The sequence below is a fragment of the Gymnoscopelus microlampas genome (genome assembly GCF_963454915.1).
Source record: "Gymnoscopelus microlampas genome assembly, chromosome: 6".
NCBI classification, from domain to species: domain Eukaryota; kingdom Metazoa; phylum Chordata; class Actinopteri; order Myctophiformes; family Myctophidae; genus Gymnoscopelus; species Gymnoscopelus microlampas.
In genome coordinates this window covers 42,016,860-42,042,823 of record NC_139943.1, presented here as the reverse complement: position 1 = coordinate 42,042,823, position 25,964 = coordinate 42,016,860, and the positions used below count along the sequence as shown (strand labels likewise).

Here is a 25,964-nt window from a genome sequence, read left to right as displayed (position 1 = left end):
CTGCTTGCTCCCGTTGTGTCTTTTACTTGAACCGTGGCCAAGGAACGGTGAGAGATAGTTGATCAGATTTAGTTTGTGGTCAGATCAGAGGGCATGTTTTGGTGTTTTTTCCTGAACACTGCTCTGCTATGGTCAGGTGATCCGTGGATTGATTTGTAAGCCTTATCGTGTTCGTGTTTGAGATGGCAGAGCTGAGTGATTTTGCGAATCAACTTGCGAGGTATCTGTATTTTGAAAATGGCTCAAAAATATAAATATGAATGACTTTGAAATATGAACTTTACCAAACTATGCACGATTAATCATTTGCGTTTGACTTGAATGTCTTTGTATTGTTGTCCAGGGCCCTCATGGAAGGTGAAAGAGTGGATATGCAAGAGGTGAACAGGAGGGTCAATCGGCATCAGAGAGAAAGAATAATAGGTACTGGTAATTCATCAGAGTATAATATGAGAAGATTATTTTTGTTATACATAAAATATTGGGAGTATTTTATGAAACTATTTTAAATTAAATATGTTGTATGTATGTATTATCGTTATAATCAGTATTATCATTTAGTCATGTTCCATAATGAACTATAGCATTAACCACTTAAATCCTCTATTCTTAGTCAAATGGACCTGAGTTAACTGTACTTAAAGGGCAGTAGAGGTTTGTGTTGTGTAGTTACCTTGCCCATAATGTAACTCCAAAGGTGGACAAGAAATCAAAAATGATTGCTCCAGTGATTAGAAATTGATAATTCAAAATATGCTCCTCATTGACTTACATTGTACACTGAAACAGCTCTCAAAGTCACTCTTTTAGCACATAAAGGAACGCAGTTCATTCAGACAATATAGAGCATCACCAAACGCAGTACTGTTTTCTTCTATTATAAAAATGTCAACTTCCTGTTGATTTTGCCATTTGTATTAGGAAGAAAACCCGGACTGGATCCGTGGATCCAGATCTTCAAATAGTAAAATCAACAGGAAGTTAACATTTTTATAAAAATAAAAAAACAGTACTGGGTTTGGTGATGTTTTATATTTCTGAATCAACTTTGTTTGCGTTCGTTTACGAGCTAAACGAGTGACTTTGAGAGCTGTTTCAGCGTATTGTAAGCAGCGGTGTAATGGTGATTTTTTTTTTACTGGCAGGACGGTATTTTAATGACGTCACGCGCACGAGTGCCGTGCACACGGCACGTGCACACCGCGCATTTTTTATTAAATTAGGAAACATGTTTGTATAGGAAATGTTTTTTAGCTTAGTTTTAGTCTCTTTAAACTAATACAAATTCAAGGAATGCCACGAATTATAGAGCTGAAACTAAAGGTTTGCTTTGAACGAGTATCTTTCTCTTCTTCGACGGTGGCTGAGGCTTCGCTGCGTGCAGATAGGATACTGTCAGCAGTAGCTACTGAAGCCAACATGCTGTGTTGCTTACCGTGTAGCCTATAGATGCGAGGAGTGAGGAATCTGAGGATACATTTTCACACTCACTTGAAAGAATTACTGGCCACATGCCGTCCTACTCCGTGTGGCCTCCATGACACAATTCAATGAGGAGCATATTTTGAATTATCAATTTATTTTTGATTTCTTGTCCATCTTTGGAGTTACAGTACATCATGGCAAGGTAACTACACAACCCAAACCTCTACCAAAGTGGTCTTGCCCTTTAACTTTTTTACGCCCACACCAAATGCCAAAAAATAGCCGATCTACAATCTCACAACTTCTCCTAAACATCTGCTATTTTGGGTGAATGATCCCCCCAGAATAGGCATGCAGGGGTTCAAGTGGTTAAACATAAAGAGCAGCAGCAAATGACTGTGTGTGACGTTCTCATTCATTCTGTGTTGCCAGATATCAAGCTGCCCTCACAACCCTACACACCAAGGGCTTCCACCACCTCCACCAGACAACATATGGATGTCAGGTACTCGGAGCAGACCTCGAATCTGAGAGCTCCGGCGCCTCGATCTGGAACCATCAGTCCCTCCAGGGTCATTCCTATCTCCGTTATGGGCCGGGCTCTTCATCAGGGCTCAAGTGAAGCCAGGAGAGACATGGTCTCTTTCACCAAAGCTCAGGCTGCAGCCTCAGCTGCCACCACTGTGGACAAAACCATGACCCAAACCCCAAGCCGATATGGTGAAGGCCCACAGAAGACAGCTGCTTCACAACCCGTAGTAAAGGATACATTTATCCCCATCACCTCGCCCACAGCTGAGCCCAAAGTGAGAGTGGTGTCGCCACCAATGATGAGCTTCAACAGAAACACAGAGGCAGATGCCAAGAGCAAAGTCAGAGACAAGCCAGAGGAGAAAGGCAAAGAAAGTGCAAAGCCAGGTGAGAAGAAGCCACTGGACTCTCCTATGGTAGAGCAGATCATTCAGAAGGTGATGAAACCTGCTGGTATGGATTCTGCGTTCGGCCTTTCTGGAGATGCGCCACAGATGACCTACCACGTGGAGAAGATTGAGCAGGAGGACGGCACGACTAAGACACAGATCATTTTGGAGTCCAAGGTGGAGGAGGAGGTGGACCTTTCCGAGGACTTTGCACTGGAAGAATTGCTCAGCAGAGGGGTGAAGAAAGTGTCATTGGAGGACATCAAGGGCACGCCGACGGGGACCATGATCCAAAATCTGTTGAGCGGACTGCAAGGGGCAGAGGACCTGGTGAATAAGTCGGTCAATGTGGAAATCATAGAGGAACCTGTCGACTCTCTCAGCGACGAGGAGTATGAGGTAGAGGAGTATGAGGCAGAGGAGAAGCCTTTGCCCGGTTTCTTACAGGCTTCTAAGGCGGTGTTCCAAATCGAGGAACTAGAGAACGTCCCTCAAAATCAGAAGAGTGGTGGTGATGCCAAGAAAAGCTCGGAGACCAACAGAGGCACTGGCCAGAGTGTACGAGTCCTGGAAAGCTCAAGGGAGAATGACTCTCCGTACTTCTCCCATGACCAAGACCCGGAAGAGTATTTTGTCTCCACTCCAGATGAGACTCTGTCTGAACCCGAGGATGTTGGTGGCATAACCTCGTATGGTCATTATGGCATGGTGGATGACCTGTCGGATGAGAGGTATTATCAAGACGAAGGCTTTCCAACCGATTCCAAGGATGCCGACGAGTACAAGTTCATGTCAAGCGATCACTCGTTTGTCAGAGAGAGCATCCCAGAGTGCATCATCGAAGAGGAGGTTCACGTGTCCCCAACGGTGCAGGAGTCCATGCTCGAGATGTTCAAACAGGACTCTTCTTTGAACCCCAAAGAACAGCTCAAAGGAGCACTGGATCGGATCCAAGGTTCTGTGTCTGGTTCACTGAAGGACGAGTTGGCTTTCTTCACGAAAGTTAGCAGCGACAGTTCACAGAATGTAGCAGTCAGAAACGTGCAACAATCCAGTGACAACGGAACCACAACGATCACGGCAGAGCTGACCATGTCTGAGTCACTACAAGAGTCTGGCCTGCTCGAGGCAGATGATGATGATCTGTCCGAAGAGCAAATTATGGCTGCTCTTCGGGCTTCTAATCCAAGTTTCCAGAAAGCTCTCCAGAGTGGGGCAGAAGGAGGGTACAGCATGAGGATCTCCAAACATGAGGATGTTACACACATCGAGGGTCTGGAAGGAGAGTCAGTGCCTGAAATATCTGAGAAGCATATCCAGCTGGGTCCATCGGAGGCCCAGTCCTTCACCTTTCAGATGGACGTGAACAATGGCCAAGCTCAGGCCAGCTCAGAGCGAGCGCTTCAGTCTCACATGGGGGATACTCCACTGAAGATCTCTCATGAGAAAAGAGTCGCAACAGTTTACCTAGATAGTTCTACAGATAACTAGCAGAGAAGAATCCGCTCTTTCTGATGTGCTGATAAAGCCATGTAGCATAAAATGTAATAATGCTGCAAATGCAATTACTAGAGCAGGCAATCAGAATAACAAACACTACACCCAATGACGTTTTCAGTTTCTACAGGCTAGCTTCAGTTAGGGCACTAATACACATTATTACAACTTTATAGCTCAAACTTTTGATGGCTAGTTTTGTTTGTATTACTTGTTTTTGCAGTTGTTTTTGAGTTTCCAAAGTTTCTTAAATATTCTATTTCTATCTCTATTTTTCTACTAACCTGGCTGGAACCACAACTAACCATGAATTTTTTGCCTTAGATATAACTTGCAGAATGCAATTATGTTAATATGCTGTATATCCTGCATTGTGCTGGTTTATGTTGTCTAAGCAATTTACTTATTTCCATACACAATGTTATATTTCTTGAAAATGGGTTGCTTTAGAAGTGAAAGAAAGACTACAGATTTTAATGTGGAGGGAATCCCTTGGTAATTAAACATTTAAAAAGCTATTATGCAAGTATATATATAGGGGTATGTGAATGTGTTTGTTAAGGAACACAGAAAATTCATGCAATTAAATTAAAATTATCCAAATATTCGTCTACTAGATATTATGACTGTACTTTTAATTAATATAAATATCAAATGCATGTTATGAAACCTAAATGGTGATTCAAATTGTTTGATCAAAGCAATCAACGTATAACTGCCAACATGCTAAAACGGCACCATATCTTAAATCTTATAACTAGTCATTAATTTGTGAATTTGTCAATCGATGAATGTGTTTAGTGGGCAAGAAATTCCAAAGAAAGTTGCAGAGTGTTTGAAGCTGGTGGTAGGATGACAGACAAGTATGTTGTATAAGGAAATCGGTGAATTAAGAGTGATAAAGAGAATATATTATCAAATATAAGCATAGCCTTTTCTGAGTTTTCTCACTAAATCACAGTATACCTGTAGCTTGTTTCAAAATGGCTTTCTTGAATATGTTCTGCTGGCCCACGATGTTTCACCTTTGCTTTAAGATGAGAATGTTGTCACTGTCGTGGCTATATTTGGATCGCTAGCTTAGTGACACTGAGTGTTCTTAAGGGTGTGGTGTTCACTAGTCGTAGAAGTGGTTCGGTATGGTTTAGCTCATTAGTGCTTTGAAGTCTTCTTTAAGCTGCTTTACAACTCTAGACCCCTCACTTACTAACCACGAGCACACTGTAAAATCCTCAGTGTTAATTTGACTCTGAGAGTGTACAAATTTAGTCCATTTGGTTACATTTGTACTCAGAGTAACAAATAGATACATTAACAGAGGATTTGACTCTGCACTGTCTTGCAACACTTTGTTGGCATTGTAATTTTTTTTAAAGAAGCAGATTGCATAATATGATTTTCATGATGTCAAGATCTTTAAGATGACTATACAAAATGGCAATTTTAAAGATATATGTTGTATAAAAAAAAAGATACAATCTATTGTGCAGATACAGTACATAAACATGTGCTTAATGACAAAAACTGCAATAATTTGTAGAAAATGACTCAAACAGTCAGTGCACTAAAATTTAACCTTTATTACAGTACATTTATATGATTTGAACACTGTGCCATTTTATTAGTGTACTGTACTTTAGGGTGCAGAAAATGATGTATACTTAATGATAAATAATGCACGCATCTCACTTTTATTGAAAGTCATTTGGACACTTATTCAAACCTTAAAAAGCAATTAAAAAGCTACTTTGAGTAACGTATGTTTTCTGTGTTTGAGTCATTCTTAACAGCTTGCTTATTTCACAAAATGTCTTGCAGGCCAAGAATAAGATCAACAACTGTCAGTGTGTGCAGTGTTGCCCATGTTGTCTTGACAGCTGACGGAGTCTGATTACTCGAAAGAGTTGACAAAATGACATGGAGATGATTGAAGTCTGTCTTGGTCCAACCCAACCCAAGCCATGCAACATCTTGTGGCAACAAAGTGTCATATTTTGGTGGCCCAACCTACAGTACTGTAGGTGCAGTCAGTCGACAGGTTCTCCACTCTAGGGTCAGAGATCCTTCCCCTCTTTGCCATTGGCTGGCAGAGCTGCACAGGATGCTGGCCTTGTTGTTTTCCCACTACCTTGCTTCTGCCGTCTCCCAGCAACCCCTGGCGCCCTGGACAAAACATACACGGTGATACCACTGAAAATAACATGCTGCTCTGATAAGTTTAGATAGAGCTGTCTCTCGTTTTACTGCTAGTCAATCTAATACTCATTGCTAAGTTAATTATGGTGAATTTGATTTGTAATAACAGTGTGAATCCTATTGCATGAAAGGATGACTCATATACTGTATATCCTCACTCTCTGGCAGAAACCAGCTATCTCCATTTTTCAACTTTTTTTTATTTTTATAAATCTGTGCTATTGTGTGGTTTTTAACATTAATATTGACATTTTGAAAAGTATTAAAAAAGCGCTTCTGACTAAACCTAACTCCATTGGATCCTCAAACTGTCAATTCCAGTTAGGAGGAGGAGTTAGGTGGTCAAACCACCTAACTCCAACGTTTTTTCCATCATTGATTAGAATGACGAAGTCAGACAGAAAAATCTCCACATTAATGGTCAAAAACCTCCTAACTCCTCTTGAGCTGGATTTGGGTAAAGCGATGATAATATAAGGACACATTCAAGTATCGTGAGTGACTATGTATAAAGTCACTGTGCCATCTTTGATGAGGCAGTATTGTGTCGTTCTAAAAACATGTATTTTTTTCATTTCCTGAAAAGTTTATATTTTGGATATAGCTGGTTTCTGCCCCACAGCAGAGATATACAATAATAGTAAAGACAGTCACATTATTTGACAATAACGTAAGGTGTCTGTGCTTTTACCTGGCCAGCATGTCCACCGTTTTCTGCGTAGCTTTGGTCTTCTTATGCTGTGGACCATACATGATGTTCTGGATCTCCAGACACTGAAATGTAAACAGCAAATTGAGTGGTCATTCCCATTAGATAAAGAAAGCACTTCCTGACACTCAGATGAAGAGCTACTGTATTAACATCCCAAAAATAACCACTGCTCTAGTGTGGGTTTCAGATAACGCTAGTACTGACCACTCGGAGAGTAGATTCTCCTAGAGGTCAGCCAAAACTTTGGGTCATTGCATGTATCTGTATGGATGTAGTAGTGTTGATTTTGACAGCAAATTTGGATTTAGTTTTAGTCATAGTCTATTGAATCAAATTCCATTTTGTTTTAGTCATATTTTAGTCATCTGAAATGTTTTACTGTTAGTCTAGTTTTAGTTGACTAAATATCATAACGTTATAGTCGACTAAATCTACAGTTGATTTTGTCGACTAAAAAATGTATTTTGGCGGTGCCTTGATGGCGTCATAATGGCTGATTTTACACTTGGTTGCATGCTGAAAATAGCCGATCTACAGGCTCACAACGCGTCGCAGCGCGACGCGTTGTGAGCCTGTAGATCTGCTATTTTCAGAGAGCAACACCTACAGTACAGTATGTGCAACCAAACCAAATAAAATGACAACCAACCCAATAATCTACACTGAAGTTCCATAAATCAAAGATGGCTTAGCTCCATGATGTCACTAGCTAAACACGATGTGTTGCTGAAGAACACATGCGTACCAGATACAGATACAGATGATGTGATGTAACAACGCAGATAAAAGACTGCCCGATGTTTCCCCGACCGTCATAAATAATAGGATGTCAAGAGAACTTAGCAGGGGAAAGAGAGAGAGTTCAATGTTTTCCCCCGTTGGCAACGCAGAGTAGAGCATTCTGGAACAGTTTGGAAATTATCCACTTGGCCCAGACGAATGTTTTCACTGCTTCTAAGGTTGATGTAATGGAAGGCTTTTTCCAACAGCATCATGACTAGGGGGAAAATGTCAAGTGTGTGTGCACTGCGACATTGTTCTCCCTTTTCTTTTGACTTTTGGGTGTCATGTACTGTATGTACAAGCGACGCTTCCTTCGGAACCCCCGAACAAAAACAATACTCCGACATAAGGGCACATCTGTTCCCAATACAACCTACATTTACTTTGTTTTTGCATTGAATTCTCATGGCCAACTCCCAGATTTGTGCATTGGAACATCATTCTTCCAGGGTGAGATCGTTTTGTCGTGATTAAAAAACATGATCAGGGGCCGTCCTGTCCTGTGTCAGGGGGAACTTATGAAAGGTTAGCTGTCTGATGAGATGCAGAGAGAAGAGAGGGACGGGGGGCTGGGGGCTCTGAGGCACCCTGTGATACTTGGACTGTATCTGCTCTTAGATACAACAACAAAGCAACATAGCAACTGGGTATCCTTAACTACAAGCATGTCATTACTCGTGTTAAAAAATCCCCCCTTTACTGAGGCAGTCTTAGTCTGTATGGTGGACTGAGGAACCGAGGGCAAAAAGGGGGGAAGAAAACTGTGCCGTAGCAGGTGACTCATAGATTATATAATATAGCCTTTAAGTACAGTATTTGACTACATGTACTTAATTACTTTCCACCAGTGAGTAGAAGGAATGTCAACAACAACCTTCTAGTCACAGTTACAGATAAACATTCATACTAATCGTCAACTCTCTGTCAGTGTTTATTTATACTACATCTTAAAGGGCAAGACCACTTTGGTAGAGGTTTGGTTTGTGTAGTTACCTTGCCATGATGTAACTCCAAAGGTGGACAAGAAATGAAAAATAATTGCTCCATTAATTAGAAATTGATAATTCAAAATACGCTCCCCATTGACTTACATTGTACACTGAAACAGCTCTCAAAGTCCATAAAGCCCATAAATGAACACAAACTAAGCTGATTCAGACAATATAGAACATCACCAAACCCAGTACTGTTTATTTTTTTTATAAAAATGTCAACCTCCTGATGATTTTACTATTTGAAGATCCGGATCCGCCGATCCAGTCCAGGTTTTCTTCTTAATAAAAATAGCTAAATCAACAGTAAGTTAACATTTTTATATAAAAAACAGTACTGGGTTTGGTGATGTTCTATATTGTCTGAATCGACTTTGTTTACATTCGTTTACATGCTAAAAGAGCGACTTTGAGAGCTGTTTTACTGTACAATGTAAGTCAATGAGGAGCATATTTTGAATGATCAATTTCTAATCAATGCAGCAATTATTTTTTATTTCTTGACCACCTTTGGAGTTACATCATGGCAAGGTAACTACACAACCCAAACCTCTACCAAAGTGGTCTTGCCCTTTAAGCAGGATAGTATTCTTCCACCACTGCTTGTATGTACCCCTTGACAGACTTAGAATTAGGAATGTCACTTGTTTAGAAGAAGGCAGGCCACTTTAATTGAGGTCAATATCCCTTTAATTGACAGCAGTTAGTAAAATTCCACTCTCCCTCCAAACTTGAGCTAGCCCCATCTGTTTGGCTCCGTCCAACGCGAGGAAAAGAGCAATGTCATTCTGTGTGATATTTTACACCCAGGAGAGTGGCTCTGCACCTCTCCAAGATTAGCATGCTACTCTACTGTAATGGCGGGGAGCCTCAGAGACCCACGGTGAAAATAGCTCATGTCAATATGACAGGAACACTTTGTGGTATATTTTAAGCAGGCTTGTCGACCTCTTCTTGGTTTATTTCGTTATATAAAAGGACCACACCCCTCTGACTCCTGGCCTTTAGGGAAGGCCATCCCCAAATATCTTGGCTATGAAAAAAGGTCAATATTATGTCATGTGTGGGGGAATAGCATAGCGCCGTAATGAAATATAGTAGGCTTAGGGTTTCGACCAGAGTGTTTTACTTACTGTCTAACAAGTACATTCAGGGCCGTGTTAATGTCAAAATGCGCCCTAGGCAACGGACAGTTTTCGGGCCCCCCCCCCCAGCGCACATGCACGCGTGCGAAATTTTGCGGTTATTTCGCGGATTGTGGCCGTTTTTGGGGGTTTCTTTGTTACTTTATTTCGGTTTTAGGGTTAGGGTTAGGTTAATGTTATTTAATAAAAAAAAAAATTAAAAAAACGTTTTTAAATGTTTTAATGGGTGCATTTTTCGCCCCCCGACAAGACATAGGCATGTGCCTACATTGCCTGTGCTTAAACACGGCCCTGAGTACATTTAGAAACATCATGCCAGGCTATAACAATCATCACAAAGGAGTATGCTGTATGCCAGTGGTTCTCAAACTTTTTCATGCCAAGGACCCCCAAAATGAAAGGTATTTGGCCGCGGACCCACATCTCAAATATTTTGTTCCAGGGACCCCAAGAAGCAAAGATTTGAGTTACAAAAGCTCGCTTTAAAATATATACGTTCAAAGATTTGCACAAATGTTCAAGATTTTACAAAAAATAGCAGATCTGCAAGCTCATAGCGCGGCACTCGGTGCCGCGCTATGAGCTTGCAGATCTGCTATTTTTGAATAGCCAAAGTATAATGCTATATTAACACATTTTGCTGGGGACCCCCTGGAACCCCCCCCCCGCCCCCCCAAGGACCCCTGGGGGTCCCCGGACCCCACTTTGAGAACCAATGCTGTATTGCGATCCGCAAACTATACCTTCCTCAGGGTCCTGTGGGCTTCCCGGATCCGGCCCTGGGTCATCTCCACGCCTCCTATCAGCTGCAGGGCGTCTGCCACCTCCACGCTCAGGTCACCGAACGCAGACCTCTTCGGCGCGAGGGACGACCTTTGCATCTCCACGCATCTCTGCAACGGTAAGACATAGTTACGTTCAAGAACAAAATCTACTGCCTTCAGCGGAGCTATAGCTGCTAAAACCCCCAGTCAGCAGCAGCAGGTGAAACCATTCCCTTGGCAGTCACACACAAATTCTAACGGGCCATTTCCATGGTGTTTGTGCCCTATGAGAGAGGCAGGTGTGGTTTGTGAAACCCCTGTGAGACCCCAAAAAACGGTGAGAGAGCCAGAGAGGCCTGATTTATACAGTACTTCATCCTATCAGTAGGCCTGTCACAATGATTACATAAACATCTAATCGCAATTGTTTTATATAATCGCAATTATTTTTTAATAATCGTCATAATCATCATAATCAATTCCATGTTAGAAAATGTCATATATTTTCAAAAAATGTCGAAAATAGTGGAAATAGCAGATCTATAAGCTGACGCGTTTTGAGCTTATAGATCGGCTATTTCCACTATTAATGTTTATTTTTAAGTATAAAGTAATTAAATATGTGTTATTTGTCATATCTGCCCTGTGCAACTTTTGTTTTCGAAAGCTAAAAGCCAAACAAATGTAATTTTTATTCCATTCAATTTTTTATTTCCATTAATTTTCAACGACAGAGACACAATGAAATCGTTCATCGCAATTATTTGAGTGATAGCCCTACCTATCAGGGTGTCGCACTCAGAAAATAGCCAATCTTCAAGCTCACAACGCGTCGCATTGAAGATTGGCTATTTTTGTGAGCTTGTGGATCAGTTCCGTTTTCGGCAAGCTACACCATCATAACAGATGAATATTCATGTGTGGTGTTTGTGTGTGTGTGTGTGTGTGTGTGTGTGTGTGTGTGTGTGTGTGTGTGTGTGTGTGTGTGTAACCTCTTGCTGTCCGTTGAGCAGGAGGAAATGACAGTAGTCATCCTGTGCAGTGAGGAATGCCACATCCTGTATTTTTACACAGCTCCTGTAGGCACGTAGACTCTCCTCAAAGTAGTGAGCTGCAGCATCTACAGGAACATGGGAGAGATGCAAACAGCATGATCTTCATTACCTTACGCTGGTAATATCTGATGATATTTTGGATTCCGTCTCTTACCTGAACCTTCCACCCCCCCCCCTCAATTGTGGTGTCCTACTGCTATTTTTTTTTACCACAACGTCCCATAGTTGAACTTGACTGGCTTGAGCAGCACCATAGCAGCACAAGTGCAGTGTCTTCCGCGAAGCTACATCAGCACAGTAGTCATTGTGGGTCCATTTTTAGATGCAGTTAAATTAACACTCCGCATTTTATTGTGCACCATAATGCTCTGTTAAAACATGATCTGAAAGGCTGGCTTAACATATAGGAAGACAATGGGACATTCAAATCCCAATTAAGTCCTCCTTCGGCGCTGGTCTTGTCTACTATCTCCAGCCTGTGTGTGTGTGTGTGTGAGAATATAGACTCACCATTGTGATGGGGCTCTGCTGCACCAGAGAGGACCAGGGCCAGGCTGTGAGAGATGTGAGCCCCATCCGGGCCCCCCGGGCTCTGACTCACAGCTATGGCATGAGCCTAGCAGAAACACCCCCACATGAAATAAGACACATCACATCATCACCGAGTACCAACCACAGAAAGATTACCTTACCTCTCAAATATACCTCATATATATCTGTGTGTGTGTGTGTGTGTGTGTGTGTGTGTGTGTGTGTGTGTGTGTGTGTGTGTGTGTGTGTGTGTGTGTGTGTGTGTGTGTGTGTGTGTGTGTGTGTGTGTGTGTGTGTGTGTGTGTGTGTGTGTGTGTGTGTGTGTGTGTGTGTGTGTGTGTGTGTGTGTGTGTGTCTCTTCTTGCCTTGGACAGATGCTCTATGGCTTGGTCCAAATGGCCCCGGGCCTGCTCAATGGCTGCCATATCCTTATAGACGGAGCATATCTCCTTGGGTTTACCTCCTCTGCCCTCCAACAGCTGTAGAGACCTTTCACACTGGTCTAAGGCCTCCTCTGGCCGGGCCTGTCCCTGATACACCCTACACACAATAGATGAACATTTAATCCATTAAGACCTGAGGCGATTCTTAAAAATGTTTTCTAAATCTTTTTTGAAAAAAAATCTAAAACAAATGTTTTAAGATTTTTCAAAAATAGCAGATCTACAAGTTCATAGCGCGGCACTCGGTGCAAATTCAGATCGCATCCATATTTGTTGTAGGTCAAATAGCGAAAATAAATGTTATTTATAATGTGTCTTTCAAAACAACAGTTACATGATGCTGTACAATGAAAACGTCATTACATAAGAATAAAAACAGAATAACAGTAAAGTAGAAAGTTAAAAACAGAAAAACTGGATGAAATAATATAAATGAAAAGACTTTTAAAGGGATAGTTCACCCCCCAAAAAAAGTCACCCCATGTAGACTATGGAGACTTGAATTCATGGATATTTTTTTTTTTTTGTCGCATTCCTAAGCCAATAATTTGATGCGGTTTGATGGCAGCGGTTCCGGTAGGAGACACAAAGGAGACTCTTTGTGTCTCCTACCGGAAAGGCTGCCGGTCATGAAATTATTGACTTAGGGATGCGACAAAAACAAATAAATATCCATTAATTTTAAGTCTCCATGGGGTGACTAATCAATAGAAAAATATATATATATTTTGGGGGTGAACTATCCCTTTAAGATAGGTAATCCACTAAATGTCATGGCACGGTTATTTTTGTCAAAGTTACATGATCGTTACATGATCGCATTTGAATCTATTTTCAATTGAAAACAATGTAAAGTGTCCATGACTTATTAACTGCACAATGATGTCTGGCCAACATTGACTCACACGTGTATGTATGATATATTTACCAAAAAAATAAGTCACACCAGTATTGAAAAAGTCCTAACCACGATGCAATGTAGGCTTATTAAACAAACACCAATTCTAACCAAACATTCTAAGCCCGTTGCCACTGCACAGACTGAACTGAACTGTGTTCAAATTGACTCTCTTTCAGTGTTGATTTTGACAGCAAATTTTGATTTAGTTTTAGTCATAGTCTTTTGAATAAAATTCCATTTAGTTTTAGTCATATTTTAGTCATCCGAAATGTTTTAGATTTTGTCTAGTTTTAGTCGACTAAATATCATAAGATTATAGTCGACTAAATCAACAGTTGATTTAGTCGACTAAAATGTATTTTGGCGGTGCCTTAAGGCGTCATAATGCCTGATTTTACACGTGTTTGCATGCTGAAAATAGCCGATCTACAAGCTCACATGTGAGCTTGTAGATCTGCCATTTTCAGAGCGCAACCAAACATAAAAGGACTTGTCTTAGTTCTACTGGATCTCTTCTCCACTAGTCCCTCACTAACATTTTAGTCCAGTTTTTATTTGTTGACAAAATTGTCAATATATTTAGTCATAGTTTTAGTCATAGCTTGTTTTTATTTAGTTTTTACTTAGTTTTCGTCAGTGAAAAAAGGAAGTCGACGAACATTTTTCGTCATAGTTTTAGTCGACGAAATCAACAGCTCTCTTTTATATGCATTCATGACACTTAATTTATTATGCACATTGGCAAATTGGTTATAATATTATGCACCGTCTCCTCCTCTCCTCTCTTCTCTTTTATGATCAAAATTTCCATTTATCTTTTAACTGCAATGATGGGCCTGTCACAATTACGCCCACCTTACTTGTAAAATGTGATGTGACAATAAAGATTGATTCTGATTCTTCTTCAGGTATGAAGAAGTGTTCAATAAACCTACAGTTCAGAGCTGTGGGACTACTTTTACCTTTTAACCCTTTAAGACCTGGAACGCATCTGTGTCACATTTTGATTCTAAAAAAAGCATTATTTTACACTTTGGCTTTTCAAAAATAGCAGATCTACAAGCTACGAGCTTGTAGATCTACTATTTTTGAAAAGTCGTAAAAATGTGTGAAAATCTTTGAATATATATTGTTTTAAAGCGAACATCTTTTAACTCAAATCTTTGCTTCTGGGGGTCCCTGGAACAAAATATTTTGAGATGGGGGTCCGCGGCCAAATATATATCATTTTGGGGGTCCTTGACATGAAAAAGTTTGAGAACCACTGATGAAGCAACATAGGTTTCTTCTAGGGGCACAGTGGCGCAGTCGGTAGTCCTGTCGCCTCACAGCTAGAAGGTCCTGGGATCGATTCCCGCCGGGGATGCTGTGGGCGCTGGGGGTGTGTCTTCTCCTCCGCGTCACCAGCGCCCATACCCTAGGTGGGATTGGCGAAAGGGCCTACTCTGTGTGGAGTTTGCATGTTCTCCCCGTGTCTCCTAGGGTAGTTAATACCCTCACAAAAACATGTAGTAATCCTGGTCACTATACTGCCTCCCCCTGGTCAGCCGGGACGCCTGATGGAGGGGAAGGGAACTGGTTGGAATGACGTGTTCCTTCCACACGCTACGTCCAACCAGGGAAACTCCCCCCTGTCAGGTGATAAGAAGGTCAGTTGGCTCTCATGCATTGAAGGAGGCATGAGCTCGGCCCTGGCCTCCCTAGGCTGGTGGGGGGAGTGTAGTGCCCAGGATCACTTAGCGAATTGGCACCGGGTGAAAAAAGGGTTACAAAATCGAGGGATAAAAACTAAGTAAAAAAACAAAAAAAAACATTTTCCTTCAAAAAACTTTTAGGATTTAGAAGACATTTTGTAGAATCGGCCTCAGGTCTTAATGGGTTAAATTTAATACGATATATGCCAGAAGCTGTGAATACACAATGACAGGTATGGTACAGTATAGCTTCCAGTACTGCTGCACTGGGCTGTCTGTCTGTCTGTATGTGTATACCCAGGGCTGCATTCACTGAAAGCCTACTATAGAGTGTTGGCGCTTCTGTCAAAACAGGGCCCTAGTACAAGAGTGAGGGCTTTGGCTGGCTGCTGCCTTTGAAAACCTGGCACGGTGCACACTACTGTAGAACAGAGCAATCCAGACCAAAGCATTGCTTGCAGTCTCAGGCTGCATCCTTCAACATGTCCCTTAACAGAGTCCTCTGGGCTCCTGCTCTAAAACCCTGTCTCATAAATACAACCTTACTGCACTCCACTGTGTCCCAATGTACAGCATGATGTCTAAATTAGGCTCGCCCTTGCAGTCTTCTACAACAGTGGAAACCACGTAAACACACAGGTGAGGATCCAAGAATGGGTCGCGATGACACGGAGCAGGTCAGTGGCACTTATGCACCGCAAAATCTTCATCTCCGGCAAATTCCACATCAGACGACAAATATGTACTTTATAGGGTGCTGCTAATACACTGCTGGAACTTAGAATATTATGTATTAACCACTTTGAACCTGGCATCCCTATAATGCATTATACTGTAAGTATGTATATAAACTAAAGCATTATAGTCATGAGATGCATAGCAAGTGTTACCAAAAAAGGTTAAAAAATAAATACATTAATAGCAAAAATCGCTGTTTTACAAGCACACAACGCATTGTGATGCGACACACTGTGAGCTTGTAGATTGGCTGTTTTCGCTATTTAGAATCATCAAACAATTAAGTATATTGTATTTGTATAGGGCTTAAGTGGTTAATGCATGCAGTTCAATGCTAGCTTCAGATGATCTTAAAATAAACCCTCACAGTCATCTATTTAAGGGCCTGCCGGGTGAGAAAGAGCAAGAGAGAAGGATGATGAAGAGACACAAGAGAGGAAGAATAGAGAGAGGCTAGAGCAAGGAATGAGACTGGCTCTATCCCTACACTCCGCTAACAGCTTCAACTCCCAATAGGTTCCAGGCTGTCTAATGGACTCTAAATTCAATTCGGCGCTGCAGTCAAGGACGCAGCATTTCTTTAAGCACGGGCCCATTCACGTCAATACCCTCGCTATAGCCACAGTGCTATCACCAGGAAGCACCTTTTACACAAATCAATCTTTCTACATCCACACATCCACACTCATACAGAGTTGTCGCATGCCTGGTTGCCCCGGCGGACGCTGATCCAATTTGTTTATCCACCGAGTGTAGATGTGCTGCCAAGCCGTAGTCACAACACTGGGGCTGGTTATTCGTGTCTGATGGGCCAAGCGGTGGATGGTGGCAGCAAAAAAAAATCCCCCAATGTCCATCTCTTTTTCTCAATTTTTCCATGAATAAGACTATCCAAACATGCCTTGATGGGAAGTGGGAGTGTTTCCACTCCCTGTGCTGCTGAGCAGTACGAGGTCCAGAGCCTTTTTAGGGCAGCATGGGACTTTCTACTCCAGTACGACTGCAGTCCGGTGAGGCCGGATCTGGCCTTTTCTGCCTGCATGGCCAGAACCTGGAGACAATGCCTCTCTATCCTCTCATTCACCATGTATCCTTAACACACTTCCTGGTGGGCGAAGGAATAAATGCCACATGCAGCTGGAATCTAATCCAGAGTCCACAGAGTGTGGAATTAATGTAATTAGGGATTTATACAAGTGTGGCCAAGGTGCCCCACACAGCCCTCTTTTAGTGAACGCTACCAGACCATTACTGACATAACTTTGCTCTGGGCTCCCGCACAGGCAAAAATTATACAGTAGAGCCGATTCCAAGGAGGAATGAACACAGTAAAGCCTATTCTGTCACAAATGAATATAGGCGATCGCCTGCCATGTATCGCTTGAAAATCTGTTATTTACCAAAAGGACATCGTTATAATCTGATGTTTCCTTGTGTACCATTCATTGTCATGAACACCAGTGTTATTATATAGTCTATTGTTCTCAATAATGTAAAACAAATAGAATTATTACAAATTATGCAAATGTAACTTATCTAAACTAATTATGCTACAACTAATTGAGCGCACATTTCACTGCTAGAACCTGTATAAGTAAGGGACAGATAAATCTACTCTCGATTCTAATCTACGTTCTATATGGCCTTAAATTCCGACAGTCACACGTTTTTAGCCTGGTCATAAGTGCACATCTTGAGTATAAATTCTGAGCTGAATACAATGTTTTGTACTATAGGGCCAAATTTGGACTATAGGGTCTGTAACAGCGTTGAGCTTACTTTATTGTTGCAGGCTTTGCTGGAAACATTCCCCCGATCACAACATTATTGACTGACCGGGCTTTAGGGCCATGCCAAACTCTTACTCATCACCCAACAAAAGAGGTTTAGCGAGCTTAAACACCAGCCACAGTCTGCACATTTTTCAATTACACAAAATCATGTCAACAAACGATTAACCACTTTCAACCTGGCATCCCTATTTTGGGCATGTCATTATAGGTGCAAACTTTCAAAGGGAGCAAAATAGGTGCAAGCTCAACGCGTTGCAATATGACGCAAGCAAAGCAAAAGTTATTGGAAACAATGTTATCAACAACATTTAAATACCGGTTTAAAACCACATCCTTCTATTAATTCACAAAATCTCTGTCTATCTGTCAACCTGTCATGTTGTGTGTCTCATATGACCCCAAGGTGAAACCTGTAGAATGGCAATTCGATCGGATCAACAGTTTCCCTTAATCGAAAAACCAGGAATAGCCTATGTCAGACCACGGGTCTGAGGAGGACGCAGAAATTCTCAGTGTGTTCGGGCGATTGTATGCATCGGCATCCCTGATTGGCCAACTCAAACCTTCGGCTTCACGGATTGACGTCAAGTCACGTCACGTTTGTGCCGTTTAGCCAGAATACTGTAAGTCCCAGATTGGCCGACCGCATAGCTAATGTAAATGGCAGCTTATGCAATGGAACAGAAAGTAGGCAAAAGCCACAATATCGAAGAATGTGATGTTGGGATGGAGGAGGCAAAGGAAGGCAACTTTATCACATTCAAAGAAAAGTGGGTGAGAACAGAAGGTACAGTATGAGAAGTAGGAGAGAGGAGGTCATCATAACAAGCTTAAGAATAAATTACGAGAGCTGTGGTCAAAGGTGAAGGAAGCGAACAAAAGTGGAGACACGTGATGTGCGTGGAGCTGACAACGGGTACAACTAGTACATCAGATCTTGCATCGTTCCCGACATGCATGTCCCCGAGTAGGCCCTAGTTTAAATAATTCAACTTAACAGGATGGGTACAATATCACAGATGGGTCTACTCTGTACTCTACTTCTAGACTTAGGCCTGATTTTGTGATCCATTGTGAGCTTGTAAATCGGTTATTTTCGGTGGGTGACACCATCGTACAATGGAGTACAAGTTATTGTTTTAAGCATTATTAGGCTTAAAATTCTCTAACATAGCATTCTGTCTGACTTCTCTCTCCAAGGACGGGTGCTGTTATTGTGTATTCCGCGTCCATAGAGGGCAGTACAGTAACATCTTTCCAGCTAGACTATCAGTCCCTGCAGTGCTGATGCGTGTGTATGTAGTGCCTCCATCGTGATCCCCTAGCTCTTTCATCTTCTCCTCAGCCAGGCATGCCCTTGAGACCTCCCCATGTCAATACCAACGCTCGGCTACAAAGACATACTTTGAGGGCAGAAGCAAATCAATAACATGTACAGGGTTCTGCACATGAGACAAATAAAATGATCAATGGGTCTTTTGTGGAGCATGGCAAAAAAGAAAAGAAAAAAACCTTTACAGGCACATAGGAGTGAACCTGATGGTGACTGCCACGACACATGAAGGTTGAGAACAGTAGTAAATCATGTGCGGTGGGGGAGGGGCAGGGTGGGGTGAGGTGAGGAGAGAGATTAAAAAAAAAAGAGACACACAGGGAAAGAGAGAAACGGAGCCAGGGGGAAAGAGAGAAACGGAGCCAGGGGGAAAGAGCAATTAAGAAAAAACACACAAAAAGAGCAAAGAGCAGGAGAAATCCTCATAAGACCATATTCTCCCCCTTCCCTCCATGCTTGTGCACTCTAGCAGTCACTGAACAACTGGGACATGAAGAGACCCCACCCAGCTGCTCATCCACGCTCCCCTACAGGCCAGAGTGTGCACTGCACAAAACACTCCATCACAAAGTCAGTGTGCCCACCAAAACACTGTCAGTGGGCAGGGCCCCTTACAGTGTACTGCTTTGTATATTCCGAAAGAAGACTAAACATTTATGAAGTGCCCAATGACATCCTTCAATGGGAGTGATGTAAGTAAAACCAACCTAAGACAATCTGAGTTGGTTGATTATCAACAGATTTACCAGACATTATCGCCCTCTTGTGGTGAAACTTGACCAGAAGAAGTTTTTGAACCATCTCTAGTTACATTAAGCCTGTCAGATAATTACGAAGCTCATTAACTTCATAAACTCTGTACATGTAAAATGCTCCAGGCATATCTGGATTGGAAGCGGACAGACCTGACTTGACCAGCCTTTTTTTTTGTTGGTGTCTGTTGGCACGGTGTATGTGTGTTGGTGTGTTGTTTATTTACAGAACCACCTGCCACTTGAACATGATACTTTAATAGTCACAGAAAATAAATAGAGCAAGGCCGGTGATTTCCAGGCAGCACTCTGGTATACAGCAAACTACATTCTACCAGTATAAGAAACATAATAACTAATCATAATTTGATAGACTTTCAGTTGTGACTAAACTATATGTTCTAGGTTCCAAAATGATCTGTACAGTTAATACACAATGGGAATGTTTCTGTACTGTACCTAGATAAAACCGTGGCGATTTCCAGTTCATTCTTTATCTTCTCTTCCTGAGTGATGCCACCCTGCCGATGAAGCTCCTCCACTATTCTCTCTGCCTTCAGATAAGAGGACTCTGCCTCTTCAAGAGTTAGGAGAGTCAAGGAGGAAAGACTTATTCTCAGTAAATGTGGCATTGAATGATTCAAAAATAATAAGATTTAAGTAGATGTGTGCTGGGCAATAAATTGGGTTCTTTGAATAGATATACTTGAATGAATAATGTGAAATGTATAAATAATTTTAATTACTTTTAACAAAAGATTTGCTCAAATCATCTCCCTCTCTACAGTATCTTTTAGTTGCTAGGAAACCTTGCACAACGCTGAAGAATTGTGTAATTACAGTTACCGGTACAAGAGAAAATACCATTGAGAGTGAATTTCAAACTTTGGTCCAGAAATATTTGCATAGGCCTACCCTAAGCTTAACCCATTAAAACCGGGAACGCATCTGTGTAACCACTTTAGCCATTATTTTATACTTTGGCCATTCAAAAATAGCAGATATACATGCTCATAGCGCGGCACTGAAAGAATCGTGAATATTTGTGCAAATCGTTGAATATATATATTTTTTAAAGGGAACATTTTTAACTCAAATCTTTGCTTTTGGGGGGGGGGTCCCTGGAACAACATATTTTTGATCCGCAGCTAAATACATATCATTTTGGGGGTCCTTGACATGAAAAAGTTAGAGAACCACTGATATAGCAACATAAGTGTTTTTTTCAAAAACACTGTTAGGATTTAGAAGACATTTGTAGAATCCCCCAGAAGCAAATATTTGAGTTAAAAATGTTTGCTTTAAAAAAAAAATATATATATTCAAAGATTTGCAAAAAAGTTAACGATTTAAAAAAAAATGCAGATCTACAAGCTTGTGAGCTTGTATATCTGCTATTTTTGAATAGTCAAAGACATCTAAAAATGACACAGACTGCCTAGCACTGGCTCACATAATGTCATCATCACACACATTTTCAACTGTTCACATTATCACAGCAGCCGTTGAGACAGACAGAAAGGATATTCTCCTGTGAGCAGAGTGGCTCCTCCTTGTGTCAGCAGAATGCCGAGGAGACACGTGAGCACCTGTAGTCTGCCCTCTCTGCTGGTGGACACGGGGCAGCAGAAGGGCAGCAGCTCCCTGGCCAAAGACGAGTGCTCCTGGGCCTGTGCTGGCCAGCCTGGAGGAACAAGAGCATAATCATCCTGTGTCGGAATTTAGTTCTGAACTGAAAGAATTGATTTACCATAATGTTGGGATTAAATCCAAACATTAACCACTTAAACCCCGGTAGTCCTAGCGAACTGGACTTGAGTTACAACTGCACTTTGTCTAATGTTCCAACGAGAATATGGACGCTGGGGTTCAAGTGATTAATTAGCCAATAATGAAATTGCATGTTATTGGAGTTGCAAATAGTGCCCCCTGAGCAGAATTCTTTTGGACTTACACATTTCATTCAAGTCAAAGTCCAGTTTTCATGTAAATATGTGCAAAATAAAACCACATAACGGCAAATAAGTATTGCTTTCTATTCAATAGCAGTTGTGATAGGCAAGTTTTTTTTTTTTCAACATTTTTTTTTTAAAATAAACTTTCTCTCACGTACCCCTTGTAGTACCTACACGTACAGTACCCCCAGGTGTACCCCCATTTGAGAAACACTAGACAATACAAAAAATATGCCCATTTTATGGCCCGGACTGTTGGCGTAACCGTCTGGGCACCTAGGCTTATAATCCAGGCTGACAGCATGTCGTGGGTTCGACTCCTGATCGCGACGAGCTTTGCTGCATGTCACCCCCCCCATCTCTCTTCCCATTTCCTATCAGTCTACTGTTCCTATCAATAAAGGCAGAAAAAAAGCAAGCCCCCCCAAAAACAAATTTAAAATAAATCAATATGCTTATTATTAGCATATTGTACAATATCATAAAAGTATGGATTATATTATGGGAAGACATTTTAGCATTTACCTTTACACTGAAGGTATACATCGGCCAGTCTGGCATGAGCCTGAGCTAGTTTCAGTCCCTCTCCATGAACAAGCCTTGTCAGGGCCGCACACCGAACCAGGTCCTGGATGCAGGCATCGATCTGTGGAAACAAATGGATATCAATACCACTACTAACATGTTAGCTAGGTGGCTCATCATGACATGAGAGACATAGATATACAATATTTAAATAACTTTTTTAAAATCTTTGGGTTTGGGTCCTCAACACGATAGCAGCAAAAAAAACAAGACACAAAAGGAAGGATAAAGAGAAAAATAAGGAAAACATAGAAAAAATAGCAATGTAAATTAGTCATGGCACACATTGGGGTGATTTAAGGTGCTGTTGTGCATGGGCCTCCTAATTCTAAATATTATACCCATATTTGTATGTATGTGCGTGGGGGTGCGCTGCACGATGTGTGTGTGTGTGTGTGTGTGTGTGTGTGTGTGTGTACATTTATGTGTGTATATGCTGTATTGTAGTCTTAATATACCGCGTCAGGTACTTCATTATGATCCTGCATGACTTAACTTATTTATATTTTTTGTTGTTGTGATGTTTTCTTTACATAACTAATGGTGCACATGTACATGGAGGCTTGTGTGCATTTATATTGTGTTGAACTTGTTTTTCTTTCTTTGACCAAATAATCAACCCAGATCACAAAGTAGGCTATTATAGGTAACAAGCACTATGTCTGTGAATGCCACATGATAAGATCGTGACCATTCCTTTATTGTCAAACTAGATTTAATACCTCAACTCAAAGTGCTTGTCAAGGTGGGGGTTCCCGTGTTCAAATGTGATTATTTTGGGGTCACGGCCTGAAAAGGTTGAGAACCACTGGTTTATGGAATGCCTGCCTAACCCAGAGATGCTCGTAGGCCTGCGTCCTGCGTCGCTGACGCACCATATTGCGAAAGGACGCATTCATGACAACTCTAGTGCGTCCATGGGACGCAGCTCCGATTAGCTCCGATAGGGTGCATTTCTCCTTTCCGACATGTCGCCTTTCCGACGTTGACGAACCCTATACCTAACCCTAACCCTAACCCTAACCGCACGCGGAAGCCACTAGTCGGAGTGGTGAGATGTCGGAATGGAGAGTGAACACCGCTCCGATAATATATAATATTTGTCAGCTGTGATCTACATGGACTCTCTCGGTTAGGCACCGTTGGTGGAGAAGTATAACTCTCCGGTTAGACACCGTTGTACTGGAGAAGTATAACTCGGTTAAACGGCGTTGTGTGGCAGAAGCAGCAGCACAGCCCCTCGCTGTTAGTCTACGCTACACACACAGAGAGAGAGAGAGAGAGACGGCATGAGGACCTGCTCTTAAACGTGTTAAAACGTCTTGGATAGACCACTGTCTGGAATAATAACTGATCATCATACATACAGGTCTACTACTAATCTTTGTTGCTGTTGTCATCTTAAATTGACCAGCCAAAGTAAAATCCCCGATTTTAGAGTGTTCTCCCACTTGCTTGGAGATCAGAGTGAGTGGTGGATTAACGCATGTTGCCAATCAGCTGTGTAACATTAGCAGGTTAACGATGGCTCGTTGATCCTATGCATTTGACCCTGATTTGACCACAAAGGCAAACAAAAGCACTAATTAATGGCAGCTGTAAGTAACCGGTTGTCTATCGTCTGTGTCTTGTGTATGTTTAATAGGCAACTGGATGTTTTCTGTAGCTTAGAGATATCATAACAATTAATTCCCTGAAGAGGGTAGACCCTCTCCCTCATGCTAAACTTAAAGTGACTTATAAGGTTCCACTTCTCCTCAAAAAGACAACTTTATTTTCCTTTCTCAATGACAAGCCTAATAGTATTATTGCATGTTGACTATGTGCAATAACTGCAAGCCAATGTTCATAGGCATTGTCAGTATTTGTCTTCATTATTTCTTGAATTCCTATTTCTTTATTTGCCAATACTTCCACTGTAAGCCAGTGTTTTCAGTCTACACAATAAATAGTAAAAATAAATTCTACATTCATAAATAATACAAAATAAAATAATAATAATGATTAACAGGTTCTATGATTAAATGTATTCTATTGGTCAAAGGTATGTTAAATCCACCTGTTGCCCACTACTAGTATTTCTTACCATAAGGTGTGCTAATACTACAGAATCATATACATTTGAAAAAATATATTTATGATTTTTTAATATATGTATATATATCGGTATCGGTCTTGAAAAGCAGGAACGGGTCGCACTGATCTAGATCTGCTATTTTCACAATATGTATCTGTGGAACTGAATCAAACTAAATTAAGTGCCTCAACTCCTAATTCCTCAGGGTGGGGGGTCCCCAGTTAAAATATGATTATTTTGGGGGGTCGCTGCCTGAAAAGGTTGAGATCCACTGCATCAGGATATAATGTACACAGTCACACACGCATAGAAGATATGGAGATTGGAGATCAAAGAAAACGATAGGGGGGGGGACGTGTAATTGGGGACCCATAAAATGTCCCTGGGACCCATCTAAAAGACCACCCTTGCATCCCAGGACCCATTACATTGAAAACCTAGCAACATCACTGCTAACCTGTTGACTACTTTCCAGATCCTGGGCTCTTCTGTTGAAATGGATGAGTTTTTCTTCAGGAGGCATCATGATTAATTCCCTTGTGGTATATCCAGTTTGTGAAGGATTTATGTCATCTGTATCACAGACAGGTGATGCATCAGCAGTCCCATTGATGCTGCTGTCAGTGGCTCTGGAATACATAACTATTATCATCTTCTTCTTCATCATCATCATCATCATCATCATCACCACCACCACCTATCTTGATGTCAATGTTATAATGCCCTTGATAATCCTGTGTACATTTACCTAAGTTTATATTCTTGAAAAAGTCACTATTGCATAGCCTACATTTCAAGTATTCTTCCATACATACATACACACACACACACACACACACACACACACAGACACACACACACACACACACACACACACACACACACACACACACACACACACACACACACACACACACACACACACACACACACACACACACATATATATGTATATATATACACACACACACACACACACACACACACACACAATTTGTATTATATCATTTACGTAAAAATATAATAACAATAAAACAATAATATAATACATATATATATATATATATATATATATATATATATATATATATTATGTATATATTATTATTTTTTAATACATATAAATAATTGATATAAAATCACAGCCATTCTAGCCAGGGTAAAGCAGGCTTGACGTTTTATCTTTATTCATTACAGAAAAGGTGCATTTTACTTAGACTCTAACTCTGGTCCATAGCCTGAAAGAGTTGTGTACCAGAGCTACTTTGACTCGATGAACGAAGTTTAGGACTGAAGACGACATGCAAATGGGTCGGTCGGAGGAAACGTAATGTAACGGTCGGTACCTACATTTCACCAGCAACTGAGGATTTCGAGCACGTTTCTGCAAACGAATGATCGTCGCTCATTTTGCTCTTAATCCACCAGGATCACAGAGTCAGACAGTTCAGATCCACGTCTGTTCTCGTTCTGCTAGTTACCGTGGATACGTAAACACTGTCTAGTGTCTACAACGGCACCGTGTAGCCAGGCTACATCGCGTTACGTTGTTCTTCGTTGAGAAATGCATTGTACTGAAGATTTGGAGTAAAAGCTGTGAACGCCAAGTTGACACCGATCAGATGAACGTGTGTCCATCCATACATGATAACGTAGAAAAAGAACCACAACTA

General features: G+C 41.3%; 2 protein-coding genes across 2 annotated transcripts in view; one reads left to right on the top strand and one right to left on the bottom strand.

Annotated features, from left to right (window-relative positions):
• Positions 1-5,598, top strand: part of synm (synemin, intermediate filament protein) — a 12,884-nt gene extending 7,286 nt beyond the window's left edge. Inside the window, exons 3-4 of the mRNA XM_084060662.1 lie at positions 344-423; positions 1,858-5,598. Coding sequence (XP_083916788.1) covers positions 344-423; positions 1,858-3,836 — 2,059 coding nt within the window. The 3' untranslated portion in view covers positions 3,837-5,598. The remainder of the gene's footprint in view (positions 1-343; positions 424-1,857) is intronic.
• Positions 5,405-25,964, bottom strand: ttc23 (tetratricopeptide repeat domain 23). The gene is made up of 11 exons (XM_084059577.1): positions 25,642-25,964; positions 24,749-24,920; positions 22,155-22,275; positions 21,172-21,358; positions 20,134-20,283; positions 12,386-12,560; positions 12,000-12,105; positions 11,427-11,554; positions 10,414-10,563; positions 6,730-6,812; positions 5,405-6,005 (listed from the first exon to the last, which is right to left on the bottom strand). Exons 1-11 carry the CDS (start codon positions 25,698-25,700, stop codon positions 5,897-5,899), a joined length of 1,440 nt encoding a protein of 479 aa, XP_083915703.1. The 5' UTR covers positions 25,701-25,964; the 3' UTR covers positions 5,405-5,896.